The following is a 15,990-nucleotide window of genomic DNA, read 5'->3' on the forward strand; positions in this document are numbered from 1 at the left end:
CATCAAGTTGTGTACCCCTCCCTTCTAAAAACTTCTTGAATTCTCTAGTTTGGATGAAATTTTTATCATTCATGAATTCCTCACAAGCAGTGAGTTTACATCCTCTGTGATATCTCCTCCCAACCAAAAAGCACTAACAACCCTTTATGGAGAAGGGTCTTCAATCTGCACTCTTGATCTTATCTCAAATTTGTGAGGCGACATTGGTTGTTCAACTTGAATATTGAATCCCTCATAAGATTCAAATGCTATGCAAAGGTATAACAACCCTTGGGCTCTTAGGGACAAGAAAGGTTGTGAATCTGAGGAGGAAGGAGCTGCATGGGCTTCTTGGAGGATGAAGCAATGAATGACCTTGGAGGGGAAAGGGTAACATCAGAGGGAGGTTGTGGAACTGAGGGAGCAATGAAAGGAGGTGGGGGTGGTAGTTCCTCAGGACTATGTGATGAAGAGGCTGGTCCAATTGGAGAGCCAATAGAAGATGGTGACTCAAACCCAACCTCAATTGTGGGGGAACTAGGCCCTGCAGACTATGCTTGGACTCTTGGTCGCTCATGGGGTAGAGGCATTTCATCCACCTCCTTATAGGCACAAAAAATTGCCCTCATTTTGGATTCAAGAATCAATAATTTCTCCGAATGAGGAACACAGGAGCCGTCACTTCTCTTTTTCAAATTTTCATTATACATTATTTTATACCACCTTTTCTTTTGCTTGAAGACCTCTTGATAATCTGAGGCATTTCTAATTAAGTCCTCATTCCGCTCATGGTTAGGGCATTTTCCTTTTGTAAGCCCTCTTACAAACCATTCAAAATCATAATACCTATGCTTTGCGAGAGGAAGACCATACTTACCAAGCATAGTGTCCAAAATTTTATATGCTCTCTTGTTTGTGAAGTGAAACCCTCCCCGCTTGAACTTGTGATGGGAGGAATGAGCCCTTCTTGTGAGTTCCTCCAATAATAGACTCTTTTGCTTCAAAGAATTGATGCATAATCTCCAAAAAAGCAAGCCTATTTGGCACTATGATTGGAAGGTGCATTGACACAACAGGGCTTCCAAAAACCCTAATAATTGTTTGTGAAGTGAAATCCTCCCCGCCTGAACTTGTGATGGGAGGAATGAGCCCTTCTTGTGAGTTCCTCCAATAATAGACTGTTCTGCTTCAAAGAACTGATGCATAATCTCCAAAAAAGCAAGCCTATCAGGCACTATGATTGGAAGGTGCCTTGACACAACAGGGCTTCCAAAAACCCTAATAATTGTATGGTCCTTCAAGTAGAACCAAAACCCCCAATTATGATCTATTCCTTCCTCTAGGTCAAGGTCCTTTGGCCTAAGAAATTTCTTTGCCTTTTCACTTAATCCCCACAACACACTCCCTTGTAGTAAACCCATCATCCTTCTGACAAAATGATTTTCAAATACAATGTAATTGGACTGCCTACAATGCATGTCCCATAGATATTTCCACTCCTAGACAGGAAGAAACTCCCCTTGTACCATGGGCCTAACCCTAAGGTCCTCATGCTAGACCTTAAGACCATTGAACATCAAGATATGCATCAGGATTGAATAGTATCTAAAATGCACAGAGGGAGCTCCCTTGAATTTGATAGATTGCATTATGCAACTTGTCTCCAATTAAGCTTGCATAATCAAGAGGCCTATTGTGGTCTTGGCTCTGAATATCCATACATAAGACCAACATCCAATTAGGGATGAATGGTTTTGCATCTAGAGCAAAAACTTGGGACAAAGTATCCGACAAATAAGTCCACAAAATAAGGGGGTTGGTCCCTTGGAGTCAAAACCTTCTCATCTCTTGAAAGATGTTTTGGCCTAAAGGTCAGAATCTTGCTCCTATAGAGCCTATCATGAGATTTGAATTCCATGGCCAATTCATCAATGTCCAAAGCTCAATTGTTCCTCTCATCTAACACAAAAGCTTCTTCAATTGTCTTCTTGTTTATGATAGCTAGCCTTTCACCATCACGAGCTAGAATTTCTCTAGTTCCCTCCTCATATCTTCTAGCTATAGCTCTCGTAAGTTCAATGTCAACAAAGACATTGGGAACGACCAACTTTTCTAGGTTCAAATCCCAGATATTTCTAATTGGGATGCTCTCCTTTATGATATAACACCATCTCCATAGATTGAGCCCCCGTGGTTCAATAATGGGGTCTCTGCATCTTGCATTGTGATCAATTAGGAAATCCTTCGCTCCGCTGCCAACCTTTGCTCTTTTCTGAATGTCAGTGGACCCAAGAAGCTAAGCAATAATCTCATCATTGAACTTCCTCTTGGATTAAGAAGCAGAAGCTTTAGCCATATTAAAACCTTAAGGTTAGGGTTTAGCAAAGAAAAACTTATCACACTAGGGTTTAGCAATTCTATATCAATTCCACTTTATAGATGGCTTAACAAGCTTAATTGCAACACATAGGGCCAAGAAATAACAAATTAAAGCATCAAAATGTGAGAATTGAAGTCCTATAGCTACTTTAAACACGTTTATACAAGCTTTCGATTAAAACCCTAACATCTGAGAATTTAAATCACAACATTCACAAAGTGCACTTTTGGCAAGATAGGAAACATTCCAAGATTAAAGTAGGATCAATTGAACATTGATTACACTCATAATAGTGTAAGGAGACGAATTAATGGTGACATATTTAGTTAGGTGGTAGGAACTAGTCGTTATATTTTGAATTGGAATGTTGAACTTCTAACAACTATCTAGCTATCATAGTTGACAACAAATGAGGTTAAAACATGTGAGCTGTGGGTCCAAGTTTGTGCTATAGTGGGCTTAGCATTACCAAGTATCTCTGGTTAATCACATAGTATCAATCCTAGCTTTTGATTCTTTGTTAAGTGTGTGTCGCTTAAGGGCCCACTGCTCTCTTGCTTCCAGCCTTGCGAAATTAGCTCCATCGAGCTATTTCATTTAGCTGTGCAACTGCGTCATGAATTTGTGTCGTTGATTTATTTGGATATGGTCTTCATTTAAGTGCATGACTTACAAGACATTTGTGGGGTCTAAGGCTCACCGCCTTAGTCACTAACACATGTCTTGACATCATTTGTCCAGCTAGGACGGGGTGGCGAAGATGTGGGCCACCTTGCAAGGTTAGGGCCGTGGAGCTTTAGAGTTAAGGCCATCGTGCATCTCTGTCTAATCTCGTAGTTGCGCGCTCATCTCGATCGTTGATGTAGATGAAGGTGCTTGGAGGTTCAAGCGTGTTGACAAGTTGACCACGAAGTTGCGGGGTTGGCCTGGGTGCGGAAGTTTGTCTAATTGCACAACATCGCGATGATCTGAGCCATAGATGGGAATAAAGAAGCACGGTTGGGAAAATCACTTCGACTCTTTGACTGCATCCTTGTGGAGATAGGCCAACACATAAGTTCAAGATATCTGCGCAATCAAGCAAGAATATGAGCTATTGATGCTACAAGATCTACACAAAAATATGTTAAGTCTTAAAACATGAAGAGGGGCACGGGCTCAGGAAAACCAAAGAAGCTAACGTGCAAGGCCAGTCAACATGATAACATAATAGACTCAGTTTGCAACTTAAATGATGGAGAACTTGCTGGTGGGAGGTCAACTCAAAATTATAACAGCAAAGTGACCATTCGTAGGGTTTAGGCTTTAAGGTTTAAACACTTCAAGAGACAATAAATCCTAGAAAACCTCATGACAGTAAACAATGGGAGGCAAAGATGAAAAGTTCCAACACCGTCCCCACCCCCCCATCGATATCAGGCATTATTGGCAATGTTTGACAACTTGCTGACGAAATCTTCGCCTTGAAAGTTCAGAAGGAAAGCTTATCGACTAACTACCATGAATAATGCATAAGACAAATTGGCTACACCATAACCCAATTCACATCGATAATATCATGTGCCCACATAGAATACATGCACCCTACTTAGATAAAACATGAGAAGACAAATATGATGATTTCTTTTGGAAGAACTAATATAGTGGTATTAAGCTTTGTCATCCATCTGTATAAGAGCTTCATGGATGTTGGTTAGCTTTCCCTCCAAATGATATTTGATCTTGTATAGGGTTATAACTATCACTCCTTTCGTTGTAAATATTTGTAGGTGTTACTTTGGTTCATGTATAGCTATATTTGTTGGTGCTCGGTTGCCAAGTATACTCGTTTGTATCAGGTAGTGTATAAACTAAAACACCTTAACAAAATTGACCCTAGTTAGCATTAACGCATGTGCAAGAGAAAACAATAATTTGTGTTGAGGACCTACAATCTATTTAATTGTTTTTAAAGTAGGTATATATTAAACATATAAATCATTACATGCATGAATAGAATATTCCATACATGACTCATCTATCTTTATTCAATCTCAATCACACTCTTATCTCTACCATATACTTATATCAAAGCATGCCACACTATCTATCCTATCCCATTAAAATACACCAACAAAATGCTTTAGTACAAGTCAATATTGTGGGAAATGAATTTTGATAATGTCCCTACAAGATCCAAGTCAACTTGAAGTGTTATAACCTCTTGCATCAGTTCTAGAATGAAATTGGCCAAAATCATTATCTGCAACCAGATCTAGTATTGTAGTATCATCAAGAGCTTCAAGGTAGAAATGCTAGTTTGTTGACTTGAATGAAGATCCTACAAATATTTCCTCTAGGTGTAATCAACTACCTCATCCTTAAGGGAATGCAATGATGATATATCCAACCTTCGATAAGAGAGTGTCCTCTGTCTTAAATTGAATTGGAAATGTGCAAATGCCCAATTATTTTAGCTTATCGAATTGTTACATCTCTTATCTAAATTTAGAAATGGCAATGGCAAAGGCAATGGCAAGTCTTATTAGCTAAATGTGAGTAGCCTATTGTAAAGGGGTGAATAAAATTAGCCCTCCCACCATAGAAGGAATAAACCACTAATTTAAGACTTAAAAACCGTTGGTGTTGGAAATAAGCCACACCCGGACCAACGATGGACTGGTCCAAGAGGGGCTAGTAGCTTGGTGGTAGAGCACTTCGGCAGCGTATGGAATGTCCTAGGTTCGAGTCCTAGCTGGTCCATGTCTGAACATGGTATCAGAGTTAGGTCCAGGCGAGGAGCCCCAAGCACATGAGAGGTGTGGCTTAAGGGGGGGTGTTGGTGTTGGAAATAAGTCACACCTGGACCGACAATGGACTGGTCCAAGAGGATCCTGTAGCTCAGTGGTAGAGCACTCTAGCAGCGTATGGAAGGTCCTAGGTTTGAGTCCTAGCTGGTCCATGTCTCAACAATTTCCATATACATTCAAAAGAGGGTTCCAATCCAATAGATCTAGTTACAAACCATCAAAGATTAGGACTAAGAATTCTGATTGGATTGGCGGTTTTTGATGATGTGAATTAATAAACCCTCTTTTGTAAGTTGAATTGCTGAAATTAGGGTAAAATTGTTGGAAATTGAAGTAGAAATGCATAAACAAAAAGCTACAGTCGTGAGATTGAGCGATGAACTTGGATTTGAGCAATGTAAGCAGATTCAGACCTGTTCCCAGAAAGAGACCTTAAAATGTTGAGACCGTGGTGCCTGTCGCCTTGGTCCTCCAAACTTTTCACACTCCAATGGGGGATCGATTCGTCACTATAAATAATGCTTATTCTTAAGATCACTGCTCCATACTTGTTTCCTGCACACAATAAGAAGGGGAAATAGGTTGGGAATACCCCGGCTTTGGAATTAAGCATGCAATAGAATTGCAAGATAATTGAATTGTAGTTATGGAAATGTTCTCCTTTCGAGAGAGATGCTGAATAATGACTGAAAATGCAAATGATATACCTCCTTGTGAAGTTTTGTTTGTCTCCACATGGAATTAGTGTTTTATGAAGTCTTCAACAACATGGAATATGAATCCCAACTCCAATGATTGATTCTTGACCTTATTGCTACTTCAATGCTTGAAGGAAGACTGATTGCTTGCTCACTTGAATTTGAATGCTCGATTGCTTGATGTCAAATTGAATTTCATGCATGTGGATGATAAAATGGGAGGAGAAAGCCTCTTTTTATACTTGCTAATTGAAAGACATATTAATTTTTCGACATGAGCCGACACGGGGTTGGATTTCCCACTTAGTTTTTGAAATGGCCAAGGGGCCCAAAGTTCGGTTCTAATTGGGAGGACCAAGGTGCCACGACTTGGGCCTACCCAATTTTGGGACTAGGAAAAGGGTTTTGAATGATGCATGAGGTCAATATGAAGTCAAATTTGCATGATATGAGCAAAATCAGGTCCTCACCAGGGCTATGGGCACAAACGCTAAGGTGAGGACCCAGATATGGTTAAAATTGTAGGGAGTACAATTTAGGAGGCTACATTTAGCCTCCACTTTAGCGGGGGTATGAGGTTAAGCATACTCTCGGTAAAGTACAAAGGTTCACATTGAAACACTTTCATCAAGATGCTAAGGAGACAAGACACACCAAGCCCCCAGTGGACTTTAGGTATCTTACAACTTCAAGATCGAGATAAAAGGGACATCATAAGACGAAAAAAGAGATAGGAAGAGATCCAGGATTGCAAGCCCAGTAAGGTTCACTTACCTTGAGTCATGAAAAGAAAAATACCAAAATTACAAAGCAAAAGACAAAGTTTGCAAAGTAACTTGAGTATTGAGATGTGCAAAAGAAAGAAAAACATTGAGCAGAGTGTATGCCCCCATGTTAAAGAAATTGCACACGCCTTATCGGGAGCAATTGCTTTAAGGTAGTATACATTCATCCAAAAGAGAAGCACATTATCACAATTACATGCCCTCAAGAAGGATACAAATCAAAGGATAATGATCACATAGCACATAAGGGGTTCTACTTAACTCTGGGGTCAGTTAGTCGATAAATAATGTATATCATGTATATATTTGCATTGAATTGTCCTCATCCCCTAAAGAAAGTAGAATAACTATGGAAGAAGGGCACATGTGTCTTTTGACTCAAACATGGGAGAGACCAAAAGAGATCTCAACGCTTTGCATCCTCCTCAAGTAGACAACACTAGGGACAACAAATTGAGGAATTGAGACACAAATAGAAGAAGGTTATGAACGAGAGAGAGAGAGAGAGAGAGAGAGAGAGAGAGAGAGAGAGAGAGAGAGAGAGAGAGAGAGAGAGAGAGAGAGAGAGAGAGAGAGAGAGAGGACACTAATACATTTGGCCTCAAATTTTGACGAAGGTTTCCGATGGACAAGGCATATTGTGATCAAATTTGATTTTTTAAAAAAAATGCCCGAGTTCGTCGAAATTCCAACGGAAATTGTCCGTTGGAATTCCGACGAACTTGAGCATCATTATTAAAAAAAAAAAACAAAACACAGGTTCATTTTAAAAGAAACCAAGCATAGGTCGGGAGCTTCGTCTGCCAAAGTTGAAGCTTCCCTTGGCTCCCTCCCCCCCTGGAGCAATCTCTCCACAACCGCGCACTCCTCAGGTAAGATTTTTTTGCAACCAATTTACTATTTTGTTATCTGTTGTCTGATAAACATCATAAAAAACACCAAATCTTGCCCAATGATGATGCTTCAATCGATGATGTGAACACAACAATAAATCGATAAATTAGATCCACTTTTCATTTATTGTAAACGGATTGAAGCAACTGTTGCAGGAATATTGGTTTTGGTTTGTTTCATTTAGAAAATAAATGGTGTGGTAGGGCTTCACAAATGTTTCCTCGAACTCTGCTAGGATTCATTTGTTGGAATAATCTTTCGAGCTTAGTATTGGAAATATTATTTCCACGAGTTTCATGAATTTTATAGGGATTGTTCAGTGCATAGAATGATTTCATCTAGTGGCACTGGGTTATCAGCTAACAAATCTGAACAAGATTGTGACGACCACAAGTCATATACATCCACTTCTTGAGGAGGCACACAATAAGTGGTATTGAGGGATGAATCTTAATATCTTGTCTACACCTACAACAAATTTAGGCAACGCTTATGTAAGGATTGCGATTGCCTGCCCTACAAGGGGACCACAGGAGGCCTATAAATTTTCCAATCTACAAAGGCCCTTCCACTATCATTTACCCACGAGGTGATATTGATTGTATTCATGAATTGTTCTGTGGACGAAATGATTTCATCTAGTGGCATTGAGTCATCTGATAACAGATCTGAACAATTTAATGGTGACGACCACAAGTCATATATATCCACGTATTTGGATGAATCTTCATATCCTGTTTGGACCTACAACAAATTTAAAAATTCATGTTTTAGTAATTTTCATTAATCAAGATGATATCTTTGTTTTCTTACCGTACTGTCGACACCATCTACAATGGTTAGTCTTAAATCACACACACTAAGTAACCTATTAAATCTAGAGAATGTTAGTCAGTTCTAAGTGTTTAACACTTTTAAATCTAGAAGTGTATTCTTAGAGTGACCATACACATTAAGCAACATATTAATCCTAGAAAATGTTAGTGAACTCTGAATGTGTAACACTTTTAAGCCTAGAAGAGTAAGCTTAGTGTGTGTGACTTAAGTCGTTCCATCCAACAACTCAAAACATTGAGGAAAAATTAATAGCACATATATAACAAGATGGATTTACAGAATCTGCCACAATTTGTTGTTCCATGACTAACAAGTTGCATTTGGGGTAGAATTTGTTGTTATAGTCTTTTGTTTGCTGATGAAATTGAATGGTTTTAAATGAACTAGTCAAGAATCAAATCTTATTGGGTGCAAGATCTGATAGCATAAGAGATGAGATTGGAATTGTACTCTAAACAAATTTGATGAAATGGACACCCTTCAGTCTCTGACTCTCAATCGTAAAGATTTCAGCCTAAGAAGTTGTACTCCCCTATCAAACAACTAAATGTTTTTTGTGAAAGATATTATTAACAAAAACTTACTGAACTGAACAGTTATAGTGAACCACTATGCAGTGCCTTGTGAGAACTCAAAGGAGAAAATGGTGACTCTGTCGACATTATAGAGAAGGGAGAGCGAGTTTCCAAGGATGGTAGCGACTTCGAAGAAATTGGGCCATCTATAATTAATGGTCACTTGTCAGTAGATAGTAGTTGGGGGTATTGAAAACAAATAACTTTCTATATTTAGAGAGGCTTTGAAACCAAACAAGGAGCAGTTTGGTATTCCATTGTTTTAATGGAGAAGTGTAGTTTTGTTTTAGAAGAATAGGGTTGCTTATTTATTTTAAGTATGTCTTTTAGTTTTAAATGCTTTTTTTATGTAACTATTTTGATTGTTTTAATGGAGAAGTGGTATTTGTTTCAAAAAATAAAGCCGCTTACTTATTTTAAGCATATATTTTAGTTTTAAGTGCTTCTTTTCTTATATACTTATTTTGATTGTTTTAATGGAGAAGTGTAGCCTTTATTTTAGAAGAATAGAGATGCTTACCTATTTAAGTGTGCCCTTTAGCTTTAAGCACTTCTCTTCTCATGTAAAAGTCTCACTTTCATAAATTTTTCAAAAAATAATATTTCTAGAATGAAGACCTGACATTATAAACTACAAATGTTAAAAAAAACATATAAAAATATTTAATAGTGAATTTATGAATCATCATTTTTTGACAAATGTGGAAGGTATAGTTAATCGAATGAAACTTTCTAGTGAATATATAGATAACATGAATGAATAGAGAATATATTAAGAAGCTTAATTCCAAAGTTTTATAGTGTTGTTTCTACTATTAAGATATCCAAAGATCTCACTACTATGATACTAGATGAATTGAAGATATCTATCCCATGCATTCATTGCATTAGAATTTGCTATCATTAGGACAACATAGGAATTTGCATGGCCACTTGAAATCTCCAAAACAATTGTTTGGCTCAATAGCTTGCTTGAGAAGAAAAAGATCAAGTTGCTACCCAAACTAAGTACAACAAACTCTTCCAATGTCTCTTAATACTACTAAGCCGAGATAACAAAGGTGAGCAAATTCTTAAAGATCAAAAGTGCAAAGGTCATTTCCATAGTAAAAGATCAAAACAACTTATCAAGATCAAAATTACAAGTGTGAGGATCACTTTCATAGCTATGGGATTTAATACAACTATTTGTAGGTCATAGATGCTATCACAATGTATACTTAACCCAAGAAGACAACAAAAGAATGAGCACAATCATGTCACTACTCATTAGTAATTGTTCTTGTGTTTATCTTCAACTGTTAAAGAGGTCTTTGGACATTCAAAATGTCATATCAGTCACAAGATGGAAAATGAAAAGAGTCAAAGGTGCAAATGCAGTAAGGTTGTAGTCACTTAGGAATCACATAAGATAGTCATATTAATATTGCATGACCACTATCATGGAAAAGAACATAAAGCTATAGTAAAGGACAAAGAAAAATGATTGTCCTTGTAAGCGGGGAATGATGGCGACAAAAGTGTAAAAGTTGAATTCAAAAGACCCACACACCAATGAGACTCTTGGTGCAAGTTATAGGAACTATTTGAAATAGTTCAACTTCCCAAGGGGTGTCCCATTGTTCTCTATCTCACAGGATCCCTAAAGTCAACATTTTTCTCTCAGATCACTGAGCAAAGTGACTTAGGAATGACAACTCCAAGAACGAGTGATGTTTGATTTATAAGCATGAATGCATTCCTAAAACATGTATGATATTGAAACTATGATGACTAAGCTAGTATGAAGATAATACTATGATAAAGGATTAGTAAATTAATCCTAACATGATATACTAATCTAGCATGGATATTGTATGATATTAAAATGCTTCTAAATGTTATTATGATGATTTAACAAAGAGAGGCTAAAATTCTTAGTAATTAGACTATAAGTTTGATGCACAAAGACTTGGATATATCTGAAAATGAGGAATGTGAGCTCTATTTATAGGGAAAATAGGGCAATGGAGGGTTGAGAGTGAATAATCTCAACAAGGTCCAGGATTGAAAGTTAATCAATCCATGTTCATAATTCTCACCAATGAAATGGTGACAATTGTCAACAAGAGGTTGCTTGAGAGGAGATGAAAGAAACATTAAATGCTTGAGAAGACATGGAGGTTACCCTAGGAGGTAAGGGTTAAGGTTAAGTTAGGGTCATCCATTGGATAAAGCTTTTACCCAAGGGGTAAACTCTTGTGCAAGGGTTAGAGGAACAACCAAGGTTAAAACCATGACTGCTTGATGAGAACCTTGGGTTAGTTGAGGGTTAAGTCAGAGAGAAAGTCTCTAACCATGTAAGAAGGTTGAGTTAACCATTAATGGTTATTTAAGAGCCTTAAATGGTTTGGAAGACTTTGGAGGCTTAAGTTGTTGAGGACATAAAGCCTTTAATGGTTATTGAAGACTTTGGAGGCTTTGAGAAGTGACTTCTCTTTGCTTAGGAATGTGACAATAATTAGGAGATGAATTAGGCTAAATTGGAATTGATTAGAAAAATCTAGAAGGGGTTTAGGAGGCAAGTGAGAGATGTAGGAAAATGCAAGTGGAGGAAAAAGGATTTTAATTAAAATAAAATTAATTAATTTAAACCAAATAGATGCAACTTGCAAAAATACAAGTGGGAGATTTAAATAAATAAATAAGATTTATTTATTTGCAAGCATCAATTTTATTAAATCTAAATTTAATTAAAAAGGGAGAAAGGGGAATTAATTAAATAAAGTGGTTTATTTAATTAAAGACTAGAAAAGGTTTAGGTGAACTTAATTAAATAAATTGAATAATTCATTTAATCAAATAGATGAATATGAAGAAATTAATTAAATATAATTTAATTAATAAGGAGAATGGGGTTAAAATAAATATTAAATATTTATTTAGGAAAGTGGTCAGATTTATACGTCCACATTTTACCCCTCTTTGAAGTGACGTGTGTGCACATGTTGATTCAAAGAAAATTTACCGGATATGTTGTCAAAATTGTCGATATGATGTTGTGTGTCGAAATGTCGATATGATGCCCTAGATTTGATGAACCATATTGATGATGCTCCCTCGGGAGATGAATCAAGGATTTAGTGAAAAATTGTCAAGTTGATGAGCGTTTTTAAATTAATTGCAATATGGAAATATTGACTGCGTTGAATGCACATTATTGATTCATCTCCCGAAAATGATGTTGATAAGGTTAAAAAATGAAAAAGTGAGAAAAATACATGCCCCACTTATTAACCTTTTTGATTTTACCCTATGAAAAGGTAAAAAGTGACTTTGAAAAATCATTTGCACACTTGTCTCTTTGCGATTGTGACATTTGGAGCTCTGATGATGATGCCGATTCCATATTCCTCACATTGATTTGAGCACGCCGCCTATGGCCCACCAGTAAGTGGTCGAAATCCCTTTGCGTTTTTAATTGATTTTATTTATTTTGTTCATGTTTTTCAAATTTGAATCGATTTTTGCCGGGTTAGTGCATAGGTTAATTTTCTTAGCACATACGATAGGAGTGTTAGCACATTGGGCTAACCTAGGTGTTTTAGCGTTTGGGAAGCATATGGTAGTGCAGACGGGGAATAGGCTAACACATAGAATGTTCTAGCACATAGGGTTTGCATAAAAGCGCAATGGGTAGGTTGGGTAGTGCATAGGATAGTTCAGTACATAGGCATTACAGGGTAAAGGCGTAGGAGGTTCCAGTTAGTGCGTGGGACATGTTTAGCGTGTAGGGGTTTATTTCTAGCGCATTGATGAAAAAGGCTATCACATAGGTGGCAACGTAGCACTTAGGAGCCCTGGTTTAGTGCGTAGGGGTCCAAAGTTGATGAAAAAGGGAAAGTGAAGAATGCGTCATGAGTCGAATAGATTAGATAGATGTTGTAGATGTTGATACGTGTTTGCTGATTGTGTTGATATAGTTCCTGATCCAATGTGAGTCCTGCTTTGTGATGATATCTGATTCTGATATGTTGTTGTAGGATGATCTGAGTCTGCTGCTGTCAATATGCGTTTCTTTTGATATGGAGTGCCAAGATGATTGATTTTTTGATGTGGATCCTGATTTTGAGTTTGATATGGATCTTGATGTTATTTTTTGATGAGTCTGATTTGATATCCGATATGAGTCCTGATGTGATTTCCAATATGAGTCTTGATTTGATATCCGATATGAGTCTAGATGTGATTTTTGATATGAGTCCTAATTTGATTTCCGATATGAGTCCTGATTTGATACTTGCGATATGGATCTTTGATTCTGCTTGCGATATGGATCTGTGATTGATTTCTCGATATGGGTCTTTGCTTGATTTCTCAATATGGGTCTTTGATTGATTTTTCGATATGGTTCATTGATTCTCGATATGGGTCTTTGATTCTCGATATGGGTCTTGATTGATTTACAGGTTTATGTGAATATGTTTATGATGTGTTCTTGAGATGCTTTGTTGTTTCAAGTTGATTGTGCTTTGATTTGATATATCAGATGGATTTGGGAACTGATGATGGATACTTGTTATTTTGCAGGCAGATCTTGGTGTTCTCTAGTCTTGAGAGCGATTTTCAAGGCCATGGACATTCATTCCATGTTTGTCACAAGATGACAGAGATGTGATTGAGAGATGTGGGTTGTCCTCTTTATTGGACATGCCTCGGTATATCATTAACCGAGGTTTATTGACAACGTTGGCAGAGAGGTGGCACATTGATACAAACACCTTTCACTTGGCTATGGGTGAGATGACAGTCACACCAGAGGACTGCTGTCGGATTCTGTGGATTCCTATAGTTGGGGCTGTTACCTTATGAGCACACTGAGGAGGGTGGGATAGAGGCTCGTCGCCGCATCTTCCAGGTTGATCAAATTAGTGGGTATGAGATCCCATGGCAGGAGTTTTTGGATTTTGGTTACGTTCTATTGCCATCTGTATTAGCAGGTTTCATTGGTGGGTTTCTGTGTCCCGATCATAGGTCAAAGGGACTAGCCGTGGGATGGGGATTGGTGCTGGAGGATATGGTGACACAGGTTTGTATGGGGGTCCTGTATGTTGGCCCATCTACACAAAGAGCTTCACCAGGTGGTATATCTGGGATACACTAGTTTATCAGCTGGGGTGACATTGTTACAGGTATGGTCCTGGGAGCATATTCTTGTGTCCAGACCACTTGCAGACAGGGATAGGCCAGGCAGTCGGGCTTATGCTTATGGCTATACAGGTGTAGTTGTCTAGCGTAAGTTGGGAAAACTAGAGCATTGGCGGAGGGCACTGTATAATATCAATACGGTCATTTGGAGACCGTATATGGATTGCGAGGTATGGGCAAAGGACGGGCTAGAGATGCCCTATGTATATATGTTGAGGTTCTTAATTGGGCGGACACCCTTTATTATTGAGCGATTTTTGCACAACCGTGCTGAGCAGCAGTATGGTAGACAACAAGGGATGCCACAAGGAGCATATTTATATGCTCGTCGATGACAAGATGTGCTGGAGTGGGGACCCACTCTAGATAGCGTAGCAGCAATTGAGGAGTATATGTCGCTAGCAGGATAGATCTGGGATTATGGGGTTGGGGTTGTGGATGCTGGGAGGACAGAGGAATTTTTAGCGTACTTCGTGGCACATACAGTGGCACGTATATCTGATCTAGTAGAGATGCCGCCTGCTTTTGATGATGATGGGGATGATCAGCCACAGAGGCGAGGGGGAGCCAGACAGAGAGATGAGGAGGGAGAGGAGATAGGAGAGGGTGGCAGAGATGATGGAGGAGGTGGTGGAGGAGGAGGTAGAGGTGGTTTTGATAGAGGGCGAGGGGGTGGAGATAGGGGAAGAGGAGATGGAGGAGATAGAGGACGGATCGCTCTTGGTGCTGGTGGGGTTGGTAGGGTAGGCGCGGTGCTAGCGATGATGGATGGTATAGAGGATGATAGACGACCTACCCAGAGGAGGAGATATGATGTTCTACCTCCACCACCACCTCAAATAGGGACAGGTGTGGGTGGTACCACTACACAGGTACCCGTTTAGATTAGGGTAACCACCCATCGATAGGATTCATAGATTAGAGCGCTACAGGTCACGGTGCAGGAGCTACAGGCACAGGTGTTAGCGCAACAACACTAGATTACGCAGATCATTGCAGTGCGAGATACAAAGAGAGAGCATCAGGGTTGGGCAAAGGACCTTGCTGATAAGTTGGAGAGAGCGACGACTGGTACCCCAGTTCGTGTTAGCATTTGACATTATAACAAACAATGGAAGATTGTTGGCATTTCAATAAGGATATTGAGAAGGTTGTTGATGATTATGAATATAACTGATTAAAGATATTTACCGTCTTGATATTATTATTTTGTCATTGATGTCAAGAAATTGATTTTTTAATTCAGTATGATGTTGTCATATCTTGAGAAGTATGATTTGAAGAATATAAAGATGTCGGTAAAAGACACAGAAATAATATGATGAATAAGAGGATGAATAAGGTATTCAATGGGCAACTATTACCGAGTCAGATAATGATGAGGTCATGATGTTTAGATTGTTTTGACATCATACATATGTTGTAAATTGTAAGGTTAATACTATACTATGTTACCGAGCAAAGAACCTAGTCGGTAAACCCTAAGGAACCTAGTCGGTAAACCCTAAGGTTATCGCTATCGGTTAATGAAGGCAGAATGTCTACTGAGTGAAGTTTAGTATTTACCGAGTTGTAACCGAGCTATAACATAATACATTAAATGGTTACATGCGTTATTTAATGAAGGAAGTTGATGAGCTAGAACTGATTAAATGATTGGTATGTCGTAAATAAAGTTTGCTAACGAATCTATAGCAATGGAAGATCGACAGGAAAATCTACAGTTCGGATTGAACCGCAATACCCTAGCACAAGTTCCAAGAAATGTATGCAAGTTCCTAGGCAGGGTAAAACGTTTTTTAGATCGAAGGATATATTGAACCTGGTCAAAGTTTGAAGATCTGATGGCTATGATTGATCATGGGA

General features: G+C 38.4%; 1 protein-coding gene across 1 annotated transcript; it reads left to right on the top strand.

The window, feature by feature from the left end:
• Positions 1 to 321: 321 nt before the first annotated feature.
• Positions 322 to 15,008, top strand: LOC131859662 (uncharacterized). The gene is made up of 2 exons (XM_059213690.1): positions 322 to 559; positions 14,578 to 15,008. Exons 1-2 carry the CDS (start codon positions 322 to 324, stop codon positions 15,006 to 15,008), a joined length of 669 nt encoding a protein of 222 aa, XP_059069673.1.
• The last annotated feature ends 982 nt before the right edge of the window (positions 15,009 to 15,990 follow it).

This window comes from Cryptomeria japonica, chromosome 10 (genome assembly GCF_030272615.1).
Source record: "Cryptomeria japonica chromosome 10, Sugi_1.0, whole genome shotgun sequence".
Classification (NCBI taxonomy): Eukaryota; Viridiplantae; Streptophyta; class Pinopsida; order Cupressales; family Cupressaceae; genus Cryptomeria; species Cryptomeria japonica.

Coding starts and splice junctions, on each gene's coding strand:
- LOC131859662 (XM_059213690.1), top strand. CDS start 322: ATGGGCTTCTTGGAGGATGAAGCAATGAATGACCTTGGAGGGGAAAGG. Junction 560..14,577: donor GACTCTTGGTCGCTCATGGG/GTAGAGGCATTT, acceptor CTGGGAGGACAG/AGGAATTTTTAGCGTACTTC.